The sequence below is a fragment of the Nuphar pumila genome, chromosome 10 (genome assembly GCF_984573655.1).
Source record: "Nuphar pumila chromosome 10, dmNupPumi1.hap1.1, whole genome shotgun sequence".
NCBI lineage: Eukaryota > Viridiplantae > Streptophyta > Magnoliopsida > Nymphaeales > Nymphaeaceae > Nuphar > Nuphar pumila.
The window spans coordinates 95,882,136-95,899,640 of NC_143258.1; the positions used below are offsets into that span (position 1 = coordinate 95,882,136).

Consider the following 17,505-nt stretch of genomic DNA (forward strand, 5'->3'; position numbering starts at 1 on the left):
ATTGAAAAACCAAAGGTTCTTGAGAAAATCGATTTTGAGGAAAATCAAGGCAAATTAGAGGAAAATTGATTTTCTGAAATAAAGTTGAGAATAAAATTAAAAGAAGGGTGTGTGTGGCCCTGTGAAATATGTTCATGATGCAATCTAAACCTAGATGATGCATGAATGCAATTTTGAGAAAGATATTTTTTGAAGAAATTTTGAGAAATCATTGATAAAAGAATTTTTGTGCCTTATAGAACTTAGATGAAATAAATTCTTTACATATCCTTGACTATGACCACGAATACGTATTAAATATATCTCATTGATTCTAATAGGAGAAAATATTTAGAAAAAGTTTGAAACATGCAATGATTTTGAAGATAGCCTAAGAGTATAGGCTAATTGTGGCTTAAAAGAAGATGGTAAATCTGGATTTCGTTTGTATTCTAACTATAACCATAAATACAAACTCGATCGAGTTTACCAACTCCCTAGAAGCTAGTGCACGTGTCATTCGTGTAGACCATGGTGAGTTGGAATATGCATGAATCATCATCCATCATACATTGACATTATTATAAAATTAAACTATATGCACATGTAAACCCTAATCTAAGCAGAAATTGAAATTCTTATTCTAAAGTTTATTTACAATTTATATCACTAATTGAATTTAAATAAAGAAAAATAAAGGAAAATACAACTTTGAATATCCCTGCAAAACTAGAAAACTTGTTAGTGAAGATATGTTGGTTTTTCTAGATTTATCTAGTAATATCTAGAAATTACAATTTTTTTTCCAGATATAAGCCTTTTTCCATGATCCCCTGAGATAAACATAATGAAATATGAAATAAAATTGAAGCAATAACAAAGATAAACAACTTTGAAATTCGAAATTTGGGGAAAATTGACAAAAATACCCTTGAAAATAAGACTCTGGCCTTGAAATCAGGGTTTTCCAAAAATATTTTGGTAAAATCTTAGATTTTGAAATCAAATAACCACAAAATTGGGTGTGAAGCACCCTAATATTATTAAGAACATGCACAAACCCTAAAAACATGAACTTCTATGAAAAAATCAAGAATATCATGTAAATCATGATTTTGTCAGTGTTTCGTGATCCTACAGACAACCTGTTTTGCAATATAATCAATTCAAGCATCAAATGAATTCCAAAATTAATAAAAATCGGCACCTGCACTCATGATAATCCTAAAATTAAACTGGAATCATAAAAATCTATTTTTGACATAATTTAAATATGAAAATTGCACAAAAACCCTAAAATATGCTATTTTTACCCGTGGGCACGTACCTGTCATATTGTCAGACCCGAATCAGGGGTCAAATCACCATAGAAATTCATAAAAAATTATAGAGAACAACTAGACAGAAAAATAGAGATTCTTCCTTTTAGAGATCGGAAAAATCATCTTCGGTTAGGGAGATATTGTTCCGGCAATCTGTACTTGAATTTAACGAATATAAAATGAATTGAAATAAGCAGATTCTGTTTCGGGGGCAAGGAAAAATAGCAAACCATATCAGAAAAATCTAAAATTTTAGCAGTGAATAGCAGACATATAGATGAAGAGTTTCTGTTTTTATAGATCATTGATCAGATCTCTGGTTATGGAGATACGATTGATACAAGTTGACTTAGGGTTTGAATGAAGCATAACGAGTTTTGAGAAGTTGATACTACTTTCTGATAGAGGAAAAATAGCAGACAGAAACAGAAAAATATAAGAAAATTATGATAAATAATAGGCATCAATACGAAGCTACTACAATTTACGGATCCTAAATCGGATCTCGGATGACAGAAATATCACGTCTGCAAGTTATACCTGAATATCAATAGCGATTTTAAGTAATAGGAATCATGGTTCAACTTTTTATTTTTTTGACAGGGTTCCCGAACCAAAAAACATCTGATTTTTTTAGAGTGGGCTACAAACAAATCCGGGTACCAACCATAAAACAATCAGAAATTTTTAATGAATATTTATGCATGAAGTAATACGATTTCTACATATCCAAAATCAAAACACATGAATATCTAATAAAACACTTAAAACCATGATTTAAACATAAAAAAAAGGAAATAACATAACAAAATTGGGATTGATGTTGGAATATATAAAATAAACACTAACATAACAGGAAAATAAAAAAAAATCAAGAGAATCCATGGTTGAATTTGATTTACCCATTAAAAGATGGATTCGACCCATTGAACGAGCGAATCGTAATATTTTTCGAGCGTTTAGCATAATAAATAAAAAAATAAAAATTGTTAATGGATCAAAACGTGTAAGGTACCATCAAACATCAACTTAACATCATCTTGAGGTCCTCACATGATTTTTTTTGAAATAAAAAAAGGAAAAGCATACTAAAAGAGGCGATAATGGTGTTTGTAATGAAATAAAGTAATAAAAATGATTAAAATAATAAAATAAATTAAATAAAAACCTTACCATGGGGCTGCAACAATGGAGGAAGTTGAGGGGGAGCCTAAGGAGAGAGGGAGCCAGGAATTTGAAGAGGTTGAAAAGGGAAAAAAAGATACCCATGACCCCCTTTAGGTCCCCTTTTATAGTTTTCCATAATCTTTTTAATTAGGGCCTAACTCTATCTAAAACCATTAAGGGGGGGGGGGGCGATTTTGGTGAAGACTCCTAACCTAAATGGACTCTAGCTAACTATTTTAAATGACTTAATGAAACTCTAAATGACTTAGGAGACCCCAAATGTGGTGCCACTTGGTGTTTTTCAAAAACCCTAATTTTTATAACTTTAAAATCAGATTTAAAAACCTAAAGTAAAAATATAACTTTTAAAATCAAGTTTGGTCTCTTCTAGACTCCTAACCTAACTAGGACATTGCCCCAACTTCTTCAAATGTGGCGCCCCCCAGAGTGGGCCCCATTTGATTTTTCAAAAACGATTTTAAAACTTGAAAATAAGGGATTTTCAAAAGGGGTTTAAAAGTGGAGTTGAAATTGAAGTTTTTGAAACAACACAGAGTCCTGACTGGGTCAGAACTCCTCTGGATATGGCGCCAACTAAGTGGGCCCCCCATCATGGTCTTGAAAATTTTTAAATAAAGACTGAAAATGGCTTTGAAAAGGGGTTAAAATCAACAACTGAAATTCAAAGGTTTTGAAAATAGAGTCCTAAGTGAACTGAGATTCTGGACCAAAATCCTGAACCAACTAGGACTTTGAGGTTTTAGGGTTTTGAAAGCCAATCGAGGAGGTTTTTGAAAGATTTTATCAAAACTGACAAAAAAATTCAGAAAATGCAGTCAGGGTTAGAGTCCTTACTCAACTGAAACTCTGAAATAGAGTCTCGAATCAACTGGAACTCTGCAAAATAGACTGATTTTTGAAAAACAAACGGAGAAAATGAAAATGGAGATAGAAACAAGATTCAGAATAGAGTCATGATCAGATTAGGACTCTGAGACAGAGTCCTGATCGGACTGAAACTCTAGATTTTTGGTATTTTCTGAGAAACAGATCAAAGAATTTGCGAAAACCAATGAAAATGACAATAAACAATGAAATCAGAACAAAGTTCTGATCCAACTGGGACTCTGGGGACAGAGTCCTAATTGGACTAGGACTCTCAGAATTTTGGATTTTTTGAGAAAACAAATGAGAGGATTTTGAAAAATAGATGAAAATAAGGTAGAAACTGAAGTTCGGTTCAGAGTCCTGATCTGACTAGGACTCTGAAGAAGAGTCCTAATTTGACTAGAACTATGAGAATTTTTTACTTTCTAAAAAGCAAATGATGGAATTTTAAAAAGAACTTTTGAAAACCAGTGAAAATGAAGTGAGAAAATGGACTCAGGATAGAGTCTTGATTCGATGAGGATTCTGGGACAGAATCCCAGAATTTTGAAACTCTGTAACAAAAGTATAACAATTTTGAAATTTGGAAAGATAAATGAAGAGCAAAATTAAAATCAGGGTCAGAGTCCTGATCCAATTGGGACTCTTTGAAAAAGAGTCCTGGTTCAACTAAAACTCTGAGTTTTTGACTTCTTTTGAAAGATTTTAGAAGATTTCCTCAAAAATAGGTAAAAACAGTAACGAAAGATAGAGTCCTAGTTCGAATGAAACTCTAAATAAGAGTCCTAATCTGATTGAAACTTTGAAATTTTGGGCCAAAATGAGGGACTTTGACAAATTTTGTTGAAAACAAGTAAAAATAGAGATAAAAAGAAGAGTCCTAGTCTGACTGAGACTCTATGATAGAGTCTTAGTTCGACTGAAACTCTATGATAGAGTCTTAGTTCGACTGAAACTCTAAGATTATGGCTCTTTTGAAAGTCAGATGAGAAAGAAACAAATGAAGAATATGAGTAAAGGTTGAAATCGGGATAGAGTCCTGATTCGATTAAGACTTTGGGAAAGTCTTAATTCGACTGGGACTCTAGAATTTTGGCCGAAACGAAAAGATTAAAAATGGTAGTAAAAGGTAGTCCTAATCTGACTGAGACTCTGAAAAAAGAGTCCTGATCCAACTAGGACTCCGGGATTTTTGTCCAAAATGATAGAAATGGACAAGGGATGAGACCACGTCTGGTTTAAAATCAAAATGGAGTTTTGAAAAGGTTTAAAAAAGATGAAAAGACAGAGTCCTGATCCAATTAGGACTCTGAAATTTTTGAAATGAAGGAGTCCAGAATCGACACCACCTAAATGGGTCTCATCTGAGAATTGAAATCAATTGAAATTAGGTTTAAAACGAGTCCAGATTGTTTTCTAAGAAAATATTTTGAAATATAAGATCCTGGGGGTTGGCAAATGGCAAAATGTTGATTCAAAACCCAGGTTTTGAATTTATTTTTGAAAGAAAAGTTTTAAAACTCGAATCTGGATTCAATATTTTAAAAACATGAGTGTCGGATCTCGAAAATGAGATGCAATGGCATACAATGTCATGAAATGATATGAAATGATATGCCAAATGCATGCAATGATATGCAATGACACATGAAATGCAAACCCTGAATAAGGGACTTGGAATCCCGAACCCTTGGCAGACACAAAGGATTGAAAATTTTCATCTGAGGATGAGAACTGATAATTGAGGTTGAGACAAAACGAGAATTGAATCTTGATTGTAGGATGAAGTATTGAAATTTATTGTAAAATTTGGGCTATAAATGACCCTGACTCAGATATCGACCATCTGGTTCCCTGAAGGCTGCAGGGAGTGGGTCCTAGTGGCAGGAGGTAGATGTTTGTGAATGAGGGTAAAAATTTGGGATGTTTACAGATGCCCTTCTTTGCTGCTATGCTGGTTGAAAGTCGAGCTTAGTGGCAAAGAAAAGCACGTCAAATTTGGGCTATAAAAATACCCTAGTTTGGAGAATCACACCAAATTTGGTGATTTAAAGATACGACTTGACCTTCTTTGAGATGATTCTTCTAAAGACAATTTTTGAGAAAATTTGTCAAAAGCACATGGATGAGGATTTTCACTTCTTCTAATATAAACTTGAGTATTATTTGTTACATGTTCATCTACACCTTCATGAGAGTCATTTCTTTCATTGTTAAAAGTTTGTTCATTTTGATTTTCAACATCATTGAAAGACTCAAGAATCTCAATCGGATTTGATCCATCTTTTCGGGGTAGTAGATCAAATAAGAAAGAATAGTCAATGTTTTCTTTTGGTTCATCATTTGCAAAACCATTTTCTTTTTCAAGAAAAACATCTTTTGAGATATAAAATATACTATTTGATAAGTCAAAACATCGGTATCTTTTTTTGTTTTTCACCATATCCTAAGAAAACACATTCAATAGCTTTTGGAGAAAGCTTATCATTTTTGTGAGTAAGAACATAACATTTAAAAAAAAATCTTAGCCTTTTGAAATCCGAAGACATATTATAAAGTTTTTCAAAACGAGAAACATTTTTTAAAGATGACAAAGGAGTTCTATTGATTAGATATGTTGAAGTTAAAACAACTTTGGCTCAAAAAGATTTTGGAATATTTTTAGAAATTAAAAGAGTTCTAGTTGTTTCTATTATATGCCTATGTTTTCTTTCTGTAAGACCATTTATTTACGGTGTGTTAGGACAAGATCTTTAATGACAAATTCTAGTTTGTCGTAAGTTTGAAATTCATTTGACATATATTCTCCTCCTGAATCCGATCTTAGAGTAGATAAATTACTTAGAAATTGTTTCTTAACCATTGCATGAAATTCTTTAAAGACAGAAAACACATCAGATTTTCGATTTAGAAAGAAGATCCATGTGTATCTAGTGAAATCACCCACAAAAATTATATAATATGAAAAACCTCTCTTAGACATGATAGGAGAAGGACCCCAAACATCATAATGAACCAATTCAAACGGCCTTGTAGAGACAAAACTTCATTGAGGAAATGGAATGACTTTTAATTTACCAAAGATTCGATCTTTACAAGTCATAACTTTTTCATTACAAGAATTTCCCAAAAGGAAGAAAAGAGACATCTTTGAAAACTTTGGATGGCCAAGTCTCTTGTGTCAAACTTCTATACTTTTGACATTTATAAAATTACAAAATGACTTGGATTGTAGAGTAAAAAAAATCATAAAATATAGATCGCCTCTTCTATGGCCTTACCCAATCAGCTTCCCTGATTGGAGATGCTGTATGGTGCAATCTATAGGTGAGAAAGAGACTTTGTAACCATGATTGGTGATTTGAGAGACCGAAAATAAGTTTAAATTGATTTTTGGAACCACCTATATTTTTGGAACAAATTTTTTTTAGAATGTTTTAAATCAAATGTTCCAATGTTTTCAATTTTTAAAGAAGTCCCATCAGCCGTTGAAATGTAAGATGTTGTGGGGGTGGAATAGACATTAGAAATGATGTTTTTATGTGGTGTCATATGAAAAGAAGCATCGAAGTTCAAAATCCACATACCTGGAAGAGATGAGCAGGATGCGATAGTGGCACCCGAAGTAGAGAAACACTTAAGAAGATGTAGAAGTGCCTTCGAGATTTGGTTTAAAGTGTCTTTAATGTCTACTCCATTGTTGTTCACTTCTTTATTTTGGACATTTTCACCAACCGCGACCACCTTTCCTTTAAGCTTAGGGCAAACTGGTTTAATATGTCTCGATTCATTACAATGGTGACAAATAACACCTTTTCTAAAACCATTGTTTTTGGCAAAGTAGGGAGGCCTATAAGGCTTAACATTAGATCCCTGCCTAGTAATGGCTAAAATCTCATCACTTTTATGAGTCATACCAAGACGAGTTTCCTCTTAGCATACTTCGGCAAGGGCATCTTCAATAGGTAAGATCTTGCTTCTATAAAGAAGGGGTACCCTTAGGTCTAAAACCACGAAGAAATTGAAAGAAATGTTCTTTTTCAATTTGTTCTCTTCTTAATTCAATATTTTTTGGAGCCACCTACTTGGGCTCAAGAAGAGCAAGTTCATCCCAAAGGGGAGATAAGGTACTAAAATAATCCTGGATACTCATGTCCCCTTGTTTAGTGGATCTAATATTTTCTTGATAAAAAAATTGGCTATCTAGATCCTTTTGGGTATACATACCCTTGAGAAAGAACCAAGATTCATTGGCTCTTGTAAACTTAGCAATGTTGGCACAAATCTTTATGTCAACATTGTTCATGTGGTTACTTTCTCAATCCTCTACCTTTGTTTGATGCTCATTAATTGCTTTAAAGTGATCCTCACCATCAAGAGCTTTTTTAACACCGCCTTCGATCTTGGTGAGCTTCAATGTTAGTTCAAGAGTGGTCCCTATCACGAAGCCCCATAGTTTTTTTCCATGAAGATGATTATCCATAGCTGACACCCACATCAAATAATTTGAGCCATTGAGCTTGAAGGATATCTCTACTCTTGAATCGTGCTCCATGATGAAGAAGAAGGTAGAGATGAGAAAGAACTTACAAGGATCTCAATAAAAAGACTTTCAAAATTGCAAAGAACCCAATTGGCTTTGATACCATGTAATGAGATATGCGGAAATACAAAGGCTCAATAAAGAACCGAAAATCATAATCATTTAATGTGCAAAATACACAAATCCACTGCGGGGTGAATGCCATAAGGCAAAAAGGAATATTATTAATGAGTAAAAGGGAGAGAACAAGATACTTTACATGAGGGAAAGACCCTCTGTCTATAAGAAAAAGGAGAGCACTAAGAGGGGGGCCATTTGGGCTCCCATTATAGTCGTTGGGGAGCCCGAACGACTATAATAGTGGGGCCCCCAATGGTCCCTTTACAATGAATTTAAAAAAAATAAAAAATAAAAAGAACAAAATAAAAATAAGAAAAAGAAAATCCTATGAAAAATAAAATGTACAGTGAAATGACAAAAATACCCCTATTGGGTATTTTGATATAAATACACCAAGAATATATATATATATATATATATATATATATATATATATATATATATATATATATATAACAGACTAGTCCTCTCACAACTGAAAAGAAGAAAAAAATCCTAAGCTAACCCTAGTTATTATCTAGTTACACATTAATATATATATATATATGTATATATAAATATATACATATAAACATATATATGTATATTTACATTTTTAACAGTTGTGTCCCAAGTTTTGGTGCTCCCCATGTATCCCATCCTAAATAATCCAATTGAATGATCAGCTGATCAAAAATGCCCTGCAGTTGTCATCTACATGGTTTGTTTAATAAAAAAGGACAGGTTTTGCATTACATCATTGCAATGTGTAATAAGGATTTTCAAGGGCACCAAAAATCAATATTCTACAATGTATTAAAATTTCACAACTTAAAGTATCATGATTTTTTTAAATATACAATCCAAGATATCAGGGCACCCAAAATCAATGATCTACAGTATACCATGACTTAAAGAATCGTGATTTTATTTTGAAAATATATGATTCCTAACAAACAAACTATGCTCAGTGTATCTGTAGTGTCAGATTGAGTAGAGAGATGTTTTTGACCCTGACTTGAGAGAGAGAGTATGCTTAGTGCATCTGTAGAGTCAGATTGAGTGAGAGATGTTTTTGACCCTGACTTTAGAGAGAGGTTTTGAATCAAAAGTTTCACTTCTCATTGCAAGTTTCTGAATAGTTTCAATGGTGCACTGTCCATTTGTCCTTGGCGTTAGTTGTCAATTGTGATTTACTTGTTAACCACCATTGGAAATTGGATGGTTTTTTCTCAATTTTCATGAAACTTGTTTCTTACCTTTATTTGGATATTGCAGGGTTATGTGTATTGTACATACATAATTGCATAGGTGAGCATTTTATGTTAGGCAAAATGGGCTACATGCCATGAGAATTGTTTAAGATAGCTTCCCCTCAACAAGAATTTTTAGAACAAGATTAAAACCGAGTTGTTTGACATTGTACATGAAAGCTTTTACAGTCGTTTTATGACTTATCTTCAATTGAATTTGACACATCAAGTTTATCTAGTTGTTGAAATGTATTGATTTGGAGCCTTATCTTGCATTGTGCCAATGGCGAACTGGCAGAGAACGAGTGGCCAACCTGGTTCTCTTTATTGCATCACATAAGGAATGCAATCACAGCTGCTTGATCCACAACTATTGATATGATCCATGTCCGTAGATAATTTGTGGGTTCTAAATACATTAGTAGAAGAGAAATCTGATTGATTTGCTTGTTTTTTTGCTGCTATGTTATCACATAGAATGATTCTGAGACTGTTGCAATGATCAAGGAGTTACTAGAAACTCGTATTCGCCCAGCAGTTCAAGATGATGGTGGTGACATTGAATATCGGAGTTTTGATCCGTATGTACTCCTACTATGTTTCTTTAACTTCTATTAATAATCACTTACAAGTTAATTATCTTTGTGCTTGCTTCAGTGATACAGGTATAGTCAAGCTAAGGATGCAAGGTGCTTGTAGTGGCTGCCCCAGCTCATCTGTAACACTAAAATCTGGCATTGAGAACATGCTCATGCACTATATCTCTGAGGTAGCAAGCTCCCATATTGAGTTCATCCATAAGTATTCCATGCATAGATTGCTTGCAGGCTGCCTCCTTATCTCTAACATTAAAATGTGCATTCACCATGCTGTTATACTATATCTGTGAGGTAGCAAGCTCCCATACATAAATTATTTTATTTGGGATAATATCATGTAATTTCTGGTGGAAGGCTGACAAGCAATTCTGGAAATTTAAAAAATAGTTTTTGACTTGAATTTTTTTTAATTATGCAGAAAATTTTGCTGGCAATTGCAATATTGATATGATAATATCATGATATATTGAAAATGTAATGGATTAAGTACAAGAGTGCAAAAGCACACAGAAGACTACTAGAGTCACAAACACAAGCCACCAAGGCCAGAGAACCGAGAACACAAGCCACTAAGGGCTAGAAGCACATGTTTACAATATGAAAAATATTAATGTTATTAACCTCACAAAATGCTCAAAATATGCATACATACATGATTGACTTAGTCCCCTGTTACATACAAAGAGAAGTAGTTGTTAGAGCGTCCTAACGGCTAGTATAGCTAGCTGTTAGGAGCTCTTGTAATGACCCCAACTCATGCCCCTGAAAAAGTATGGATTTTTTTTAAAACAACTGCCGGAAAGTTCCCAAACACCCTTTGTCTTTACAGTTTCACTCACAACTGAATAACTCAACACACCACCAGGGATCTTACACCCCCATCTTTTCATCCAAATCCAAACTAAATCAACTTTATTAATTAAGAAATAATAGTCATGAGAAAATCAAATAAGGACATCAGAGTGCATAAAATGAAATAAAAAGGAGCCACACTATCCATAGAAGTCTGTCAAGCAGTCGTGTGGTCCCTTCGTAGCTCTTTTCATGAGCAAGTCACCTCACTAGTTATCTGAGGCTGTGAAAAACACCAAAAGTAGGGTGTCAGAATACAAAAAATTCTGTGTATGGATTTCTCTAATGAAACAAATAAGTATAAAGAATACAGATAAGATTCATGAAATAATTTAAAGGGTTGCATTTATGATAATTTAATAATTTAAACAATCATGTAAGTAACGAAGAACAAATGCTAAACAGGAGAGAACAATTAATATTAACAGGGAACCTTAATTATACATTAAAGACATGTTATCATGCAATAGAGAGCACATATCATGTATTTATCCATACATTTCAATTAAGGGAACAAGTAAATATGTATGATCTAATGCATAACAGGATTACGCATGATTTTTATGCATATGCATGCATAAATTATTATTTTTTATCAAAGTACTATTTTCATATGCATGTCTCTATTAGATGCACACAATTTAAGCTTCTCTTTTTATTATTATCGTTGCCCGCGGATACACCAAACAGGTAAAATCTCTGAGGTCAAGTTAGGTTCTCATGGTAACTTAGCACACAAGTTGTATTTTATTATTGAGTTCCAAGCTTAGCTCTCGATCGAAACAACCTTTGGAACATTAGACCACACATCTGATGTCGATGACACCAGAGACCACTTATCTACAAGTGTCACTTTTCTTGATATACCAAAATAATTGTCTACACACCACCCTTAGGTAAAGTAGATTCTTTCTAAAACCGTGGCCAGGAAAAAAACTTCAATATCGGATTCAAAGGCAACAATAATGCACATGGAGTTTTTGTATCCTTTCGGTTTTCCCAAAATCGCAATTCCAAGAGTCCTATACTCTCGACGAGACATCTTAAAAAGTACATTACATTGTTCTTTTTCTTTATGTTATAATTAATAGTTGTTTCATTAATTTGCAATTCAGCATGCCAAATTAATATCACAAATTCTCATTTTCAAATGCGAGTCTCATCACGGGGCTCTAGCCCGTGGAAAATGCAGAACAATGCAATATAGAGAAAAATGTCAAACTGTGATTTTTGCGATGCATAAAAACAAGTAAAGGAGCGATCCAAGCTCAAGGCTCACACAACCCACAATGATCCATTATTCGATCATTGATGCATCCTGTGCAAAAATCATAGCATCATGCCATTTATGCAATGATTTCACATGCTTTTTCAAATGCACATTCACATATATAATCTTAGATATGTGCATGAATCAAAACATTCATATGCATGTGTTCACCCCATCATGTCACATGCTTTCATTCACCAAACAAGCGTGATAACACTCTATTATATAAGCACATATTGTAAACACAACATTACAAGTTTATGTATGCATATGATAGTCAATCTCATTAAAAACCAAAGCAAGCATGATATATCAAGTATGTGAAAAAATCTCATTCATTTGCATGCAAGTTTAACTATGTGTATGCAACAATAATATTCATAAGCATGCTCATGAGTTCATATAATCATGTTAAATGCATGCCTTCATCTAATCCACATGTTCATATCAAATGCATGCATTAATTTTAATACACATATTCATGTCAAATGTGTGCTTTTATTCATGAATCATTCTCATTAAACATGTGAGCATGCATGCAAAACATGTCTATCACCTATATGCATATGCAGTTGAATCGAACTTTGCAATTACACCTGGAATTAAGCATGGCATACTCAAGTCTAACGAGTAAAATTTCATGCTTAGCAGCAATGTTATTATCATATGCAAAACTAATGCGAATAACAAATCTGAAAACTAAGTTACATAATTGAATACATTCTTTTTATATGTGCACACGCACTAGGGAAAAACTTGAAATAACCTATTGTGTATGCATGTCTTAAGAAAAATTCCAATCTTAACATGTATCAAAATACATTCACATAACAAATTCTGAAAATTTTAACATGTCTGTTTAGATTAAAGTTTCAGATTCCAACAAGCCCCAAGTGCTAGAAATATATCCCCTTGAAGTAGGCCTATCGAGCCTAGCCGACCGCATCGGCAAGGGGTTCAAACCCAGCCCAGTTGAACCCAAACAACTGGGTGTGACAGGCCACCCGCCTGTCACAACTAGAAGAATTTTATAAAACTTTCTATTTTTATTCTTTTATATATATATATATATATATATATATATTAAAACCCTTTTCCTTAAGGGCACCAGCCGACCCAGTCAACTGGGCTTGGCTCCAGCCCAGCCGAGCTCAGCTGGATGGGGCTGGCAGCCAACACACACGGCCATCGACTGGCAGTCAGCCGAGCACCCTCGGTTGGCTGCTAGTCAGCCCCAAAAGTGAAAAAAAAAACATTTTGTTTTATACCATTTTTTTTCAAAACCTACCCAACCGAGCCCACTCGACTGGGCCCAGCAGGCTCGGCAGGTTAGCCTGTCAGCCCACAGCCATGTCTGGCCGGGCCTGGGCAGCCGAGCCAAGCTTGGCTGGTCACCCTACCAGCCCAGCCCAAAAACTCTGTTTTATATGTATCTATATACATAAAAATATGTATAGATTTAAAAAAAAACAGCGTATGTATGCAACATGCAAAACACACGTATACAGATTTTTCAGTAACAAATGCTACTTTATGCCTTTTTGCACTCTTAAGCACAAACCTTCAATTTCCCGTAACATGCATATGAAATAACATAATGTAAAAACATGAACATGCTTTCAACACCAAACTATTCAAATTTACATACGTTTATAAGATAATCAACTATGGAAATTGATAACATCATAATGCCAACACATAACAGGCCATTTTAGCATGAAATAAATTCTATTTTACCCTAAAATAAGCATGCACAAAATTTATTATTTTGAAAAAGTGGACAAAATAAAAACAAATGCATGAAAATCAAAGATCACCAAGAGAATCATCTAAATAAGTATGTCTACTTCCAATAAACATTATGTTTTAACATATACAGAATTTTTATTGCATAAAAGAGTGAAAGTAATTAAGAACACAACCATGGAGGAAGATCTACGCATCATCCTCCATGTGTTTTTTTTTCTTTTTACAAAAACATAGATTAAAATACTATTTTCATGGATTTTCATCAAATTATTGCATGAAAATCAATCTATATCAATTTCTCACTTGATTCAAGAGAGAAAACCCATACCATGACTACAAAAATTGAATAAAAATGATGGTGAAAGTTGAAAAACGTGGGTAGATGGTTAGAGAATCCCACTCCTCCTTCCTTTCTTTTCCTCTCCTATTTCTTTTTCCTCTCTCTTTTTTTTTGATCTATTTATAGGGCTCTAGTTGGGCTGGAGAAGAAAGTGTAGCCTAAGTTGAAACTCTCTTCTCTCTTAGAGTTTTCCGAAAATTTTGGAACTCTAAAGTTTCACTTTTTCAAAATTTAAATTTATGTGGAACTCCTTGATTCTCAAACCTTCTTAAAAGTTTCTAGGTGGGTTTAACGGCTCTATTAGGAGTCCTAAACAAACCTCAAAATAAATTTTCGGAATTACATTAAATTAATTAAATATTTATTTAATATTAAATAATAAATAAATTTATAAAAGCTTTCAAAAATTATCAAATTAACCTAGGAGGCTTATTAACATTAATAAACCCTAATTTAAAGGTTTCTAATGAATCTAGAGTTGGAAAAATCATTGGGCATGAATTTGGATCCGGATCCAAGATCTAAATTAGTCTTGGGCTGGATCAATACCAAATTAATATGGGTCTTGGATAGAGTCCAAATCCATATTAATTTGGATCGGATTCGGTCTGATCCAAGTTCGGATCCGAACCAACAAACTGCTCAATTTTTGAAAAAATGCTTTTTTCGAGCCAACCGTAGTTTGAATCAAGGAAAATAAAATATTGTTGCACTCAGAATTTTGAGACGCATCCAACGACATATTACACGAATATCAAATTCCGAGTTTTGCTTGAAAATAACCTGAATTTTGCTTGAATTTAAATGTAAAAAATAAAACTTTTTCTCATGTTTTTGAAATGAAATGAGGATCTTCCAAACACGAACTAAGATCCGTAAGAAATAGTGTCTTAAAAGGACACTTGAGCATAACCCTTAAAAGGGTATAAAAGAAAACAAAAGAATAAAATATATTCTTTATTGAAGCTTGGAGAACCTAATGCTTAAGAAGCATTAGAATAATGTTACAAGAGGGGTTGCTCCCCTATAAATACAAGTTTGAAAAAGGGAAGAAGAGGAGAGCTCTTAAGGAGCTATCCTTGTAGCCGTTGGAATGGTCCAAACGGTTAGAAATGTAACTGTTGGACCATTCCAACAGTTACCTTTCTAGTTAAGTTCCAAGTGGAACTTAACTAGTTAAAGTTAGTCTAGTTCTATTAGAACTAGACACTGAAAAATACAAAATAAATACAAAAAAATAGAAAAATATAGATATAATATTAATAATATTTATATTATTATTATATTTATATGTTTTACATTTTAATACTCCCCCTCAAACTTACGGTACAATGAGCAAAAGTTTGTCTAAGAGGAAGTGAAAACGAGGAGTAGCGAGAGGCTTTGTAAAGAAATCTGCTAACTGATATTCTGAAGTAACATATGGCAGATCAATTGTCCCATGTAGATATTCCTCTCTGACGTAGTGACAATCCATTTCGATGTGTTTGGTGCATTCGTGGAATGTTTTGTTACTTGTAATATAGATCGCACTTTTGTTGTCACAACACATTTGTGAAGCTTTTGTTGCTTCAACTCCCATGTCAACAAGCAGACGTCGGAGCCAAACTACTTCCATAGTCGTGGTTGCCATGACTCTGTATTCAGCTTCGGTGGATGATAGAGAGACTTTCTGCTGCTTATTGCACCTCCACGAGATTAATGATTCACCTAAGAAGACACAAAAACCAGTGGTTGAGTGTCTGTTATTGGGATCACCTCCCCAATCAGCATCAGTATATGCAATTAAATCAAGGGCGGAGGAGGAAGACAAGAAAAGTCCTCGTGAAAGAGGACTAGATGTATATGATAATATGCATGACCTCTCCCATATGAACAGAGGTGGGAGCGTGCTGAAATTGACTTGCTGTGTGAACAGCATGTGTTATGTCTGGTCTGGTAATAGATAGATAGGAAAGTGCCCCGACAAGTTGTCATTTTAACATTGACAACTTCTGGAGTGTACTTTCTTGTCATCAGTAATACTAGACCTGAAAACAATGTCAAAAGCAAATTTAGTTTGGGACAATAAGTATCCTCTAGGAGAATAGGCAACTTCAATGCCTAAAAAATATTGCAACAAGCCTAAATCAGTCATTTCAGAGTGAGATTTAAGAAGTGTTTTGATCGTTTCAACTCCTTGTTTATCGCTTCCGGTGATGATCATATCATCCACATAGAGGAGAAGCACAATGATTCCTGCATCAGAATTCTTAATAAACAAAGCAGTATCTGTTAAACAAAATTGAAACCCAATATCAATCATAACACGACTAAACCTATCATACCAAGCTTTTGGTGCTTGTTTAAGTCCATAAAGGGCTTTTTCTAAGCGAAGGACTTTACCCTTAGGAATATTGAGACCTGGAGGGGGTTCTATGTATACTTCTTCAACTAGCTTTCCATTTAGAAATGCATTTTTGACATCCAGTTGGAAGAGTGACCATTTCTTGATGGAGGCTAAGGCAATTAAGGTTCTGACTGTTGTCATACGAGCCACAGGGGCAAAGGTTTTTTCATAATCAATGCCATATTCTTGGGTACCCTTTGACTACTAATCGAGCTTTATATCTTTCAAGAGTGTCATCACTCGTTTTCAGGATAAAAATGACGGATAAAGGGAAAGGACTTGCGTCATCCTCATCCCATCATGTGAGTTTTGCTGCTAGTTTTGCTGATAGAGTCAGTGAGATTGATGATGTGGGGCCACTATGGGTACATGTAGATAAACTTGCAAAAACTGGAGAAGGAGGTGGTGGAAACAAGAGATTTCGATGCAAGCTCTGCGAAAGAGATTTTGTTGGGTCTTACACAAGAGTGAAAGCTCATTTGTTGAAGATACCAGGACATGGCATTTCAGCTTGCAAAAAAGTTGATGAGGCAATGCGAAGACAATACAAGAAAATACAAGAAGAATATGATAAGAGAAAGGCAATGGCCGATTCTTCTGCAGTCAGTGTGCCATTTGCAAGCCACCAAGAAGATGCTGAAAAAAAAAAGAAAAGTCAATGTAGGATGTAGAGGAACGATACAAGCAACATTCAATACATATGGAAGAGAAGAATTGGATAGAAAAGTTGGGAGGTATTTTTATTTTGGTTCACTGCCATTTAATGCGGCTAGAAATCCTTATTGGAAGGATTTAGTAACATCCTTTGCAAATTGTAATTTGAGTGGTTATCTGCCTCCAAGTTCAGAAAAAATACGAACCACACTTCTTGCAGAAGAGAGGGCAAATGTGGAGAGGTTGCTAGAAATTAAAAAATATTCATGGGAGCAAAATGGAGTTTCCATTGTGTCTGATGGATGGACAGATATTCAATGGCGTCCATTAATCAATTTCATTGCTTGTTCGCTTAGTGACCCAATATTCTTGAAAGCAGTTGATGCATCTGGGGAATATAA

The 17,505-nt window shown here is 34.1% G+C and overlaps 1 protein-coding gene across 2 annotated transcripts in view; it reads left to right on the top strand.

Moving 5' to 3' along the window:
- The window catches only part of LOC149827458 (nifU-like protein 4, mitochondrial), a 50,232-nt gene that overhangs the window by 22,216 nt on the left and 10,511 nt on the right, over positions 1–17,505 (top strand). For both annotated transcript variants that reach the window (XM_090019376.1, XM_090019375.1), the window contains exons 5-6: positions 9,729–9,832; positions 9,909–10,020. In XM_090019376.1, coding sequence (XP_089875502.1) covers positions 9,729–9,832; positions 9,909–10,020 — 216 coding nt within the window. The remainder of the gene's footprint in view (positions 1–9,728; positions 9,833–9,908; positions 10,021–17,505) is intronic.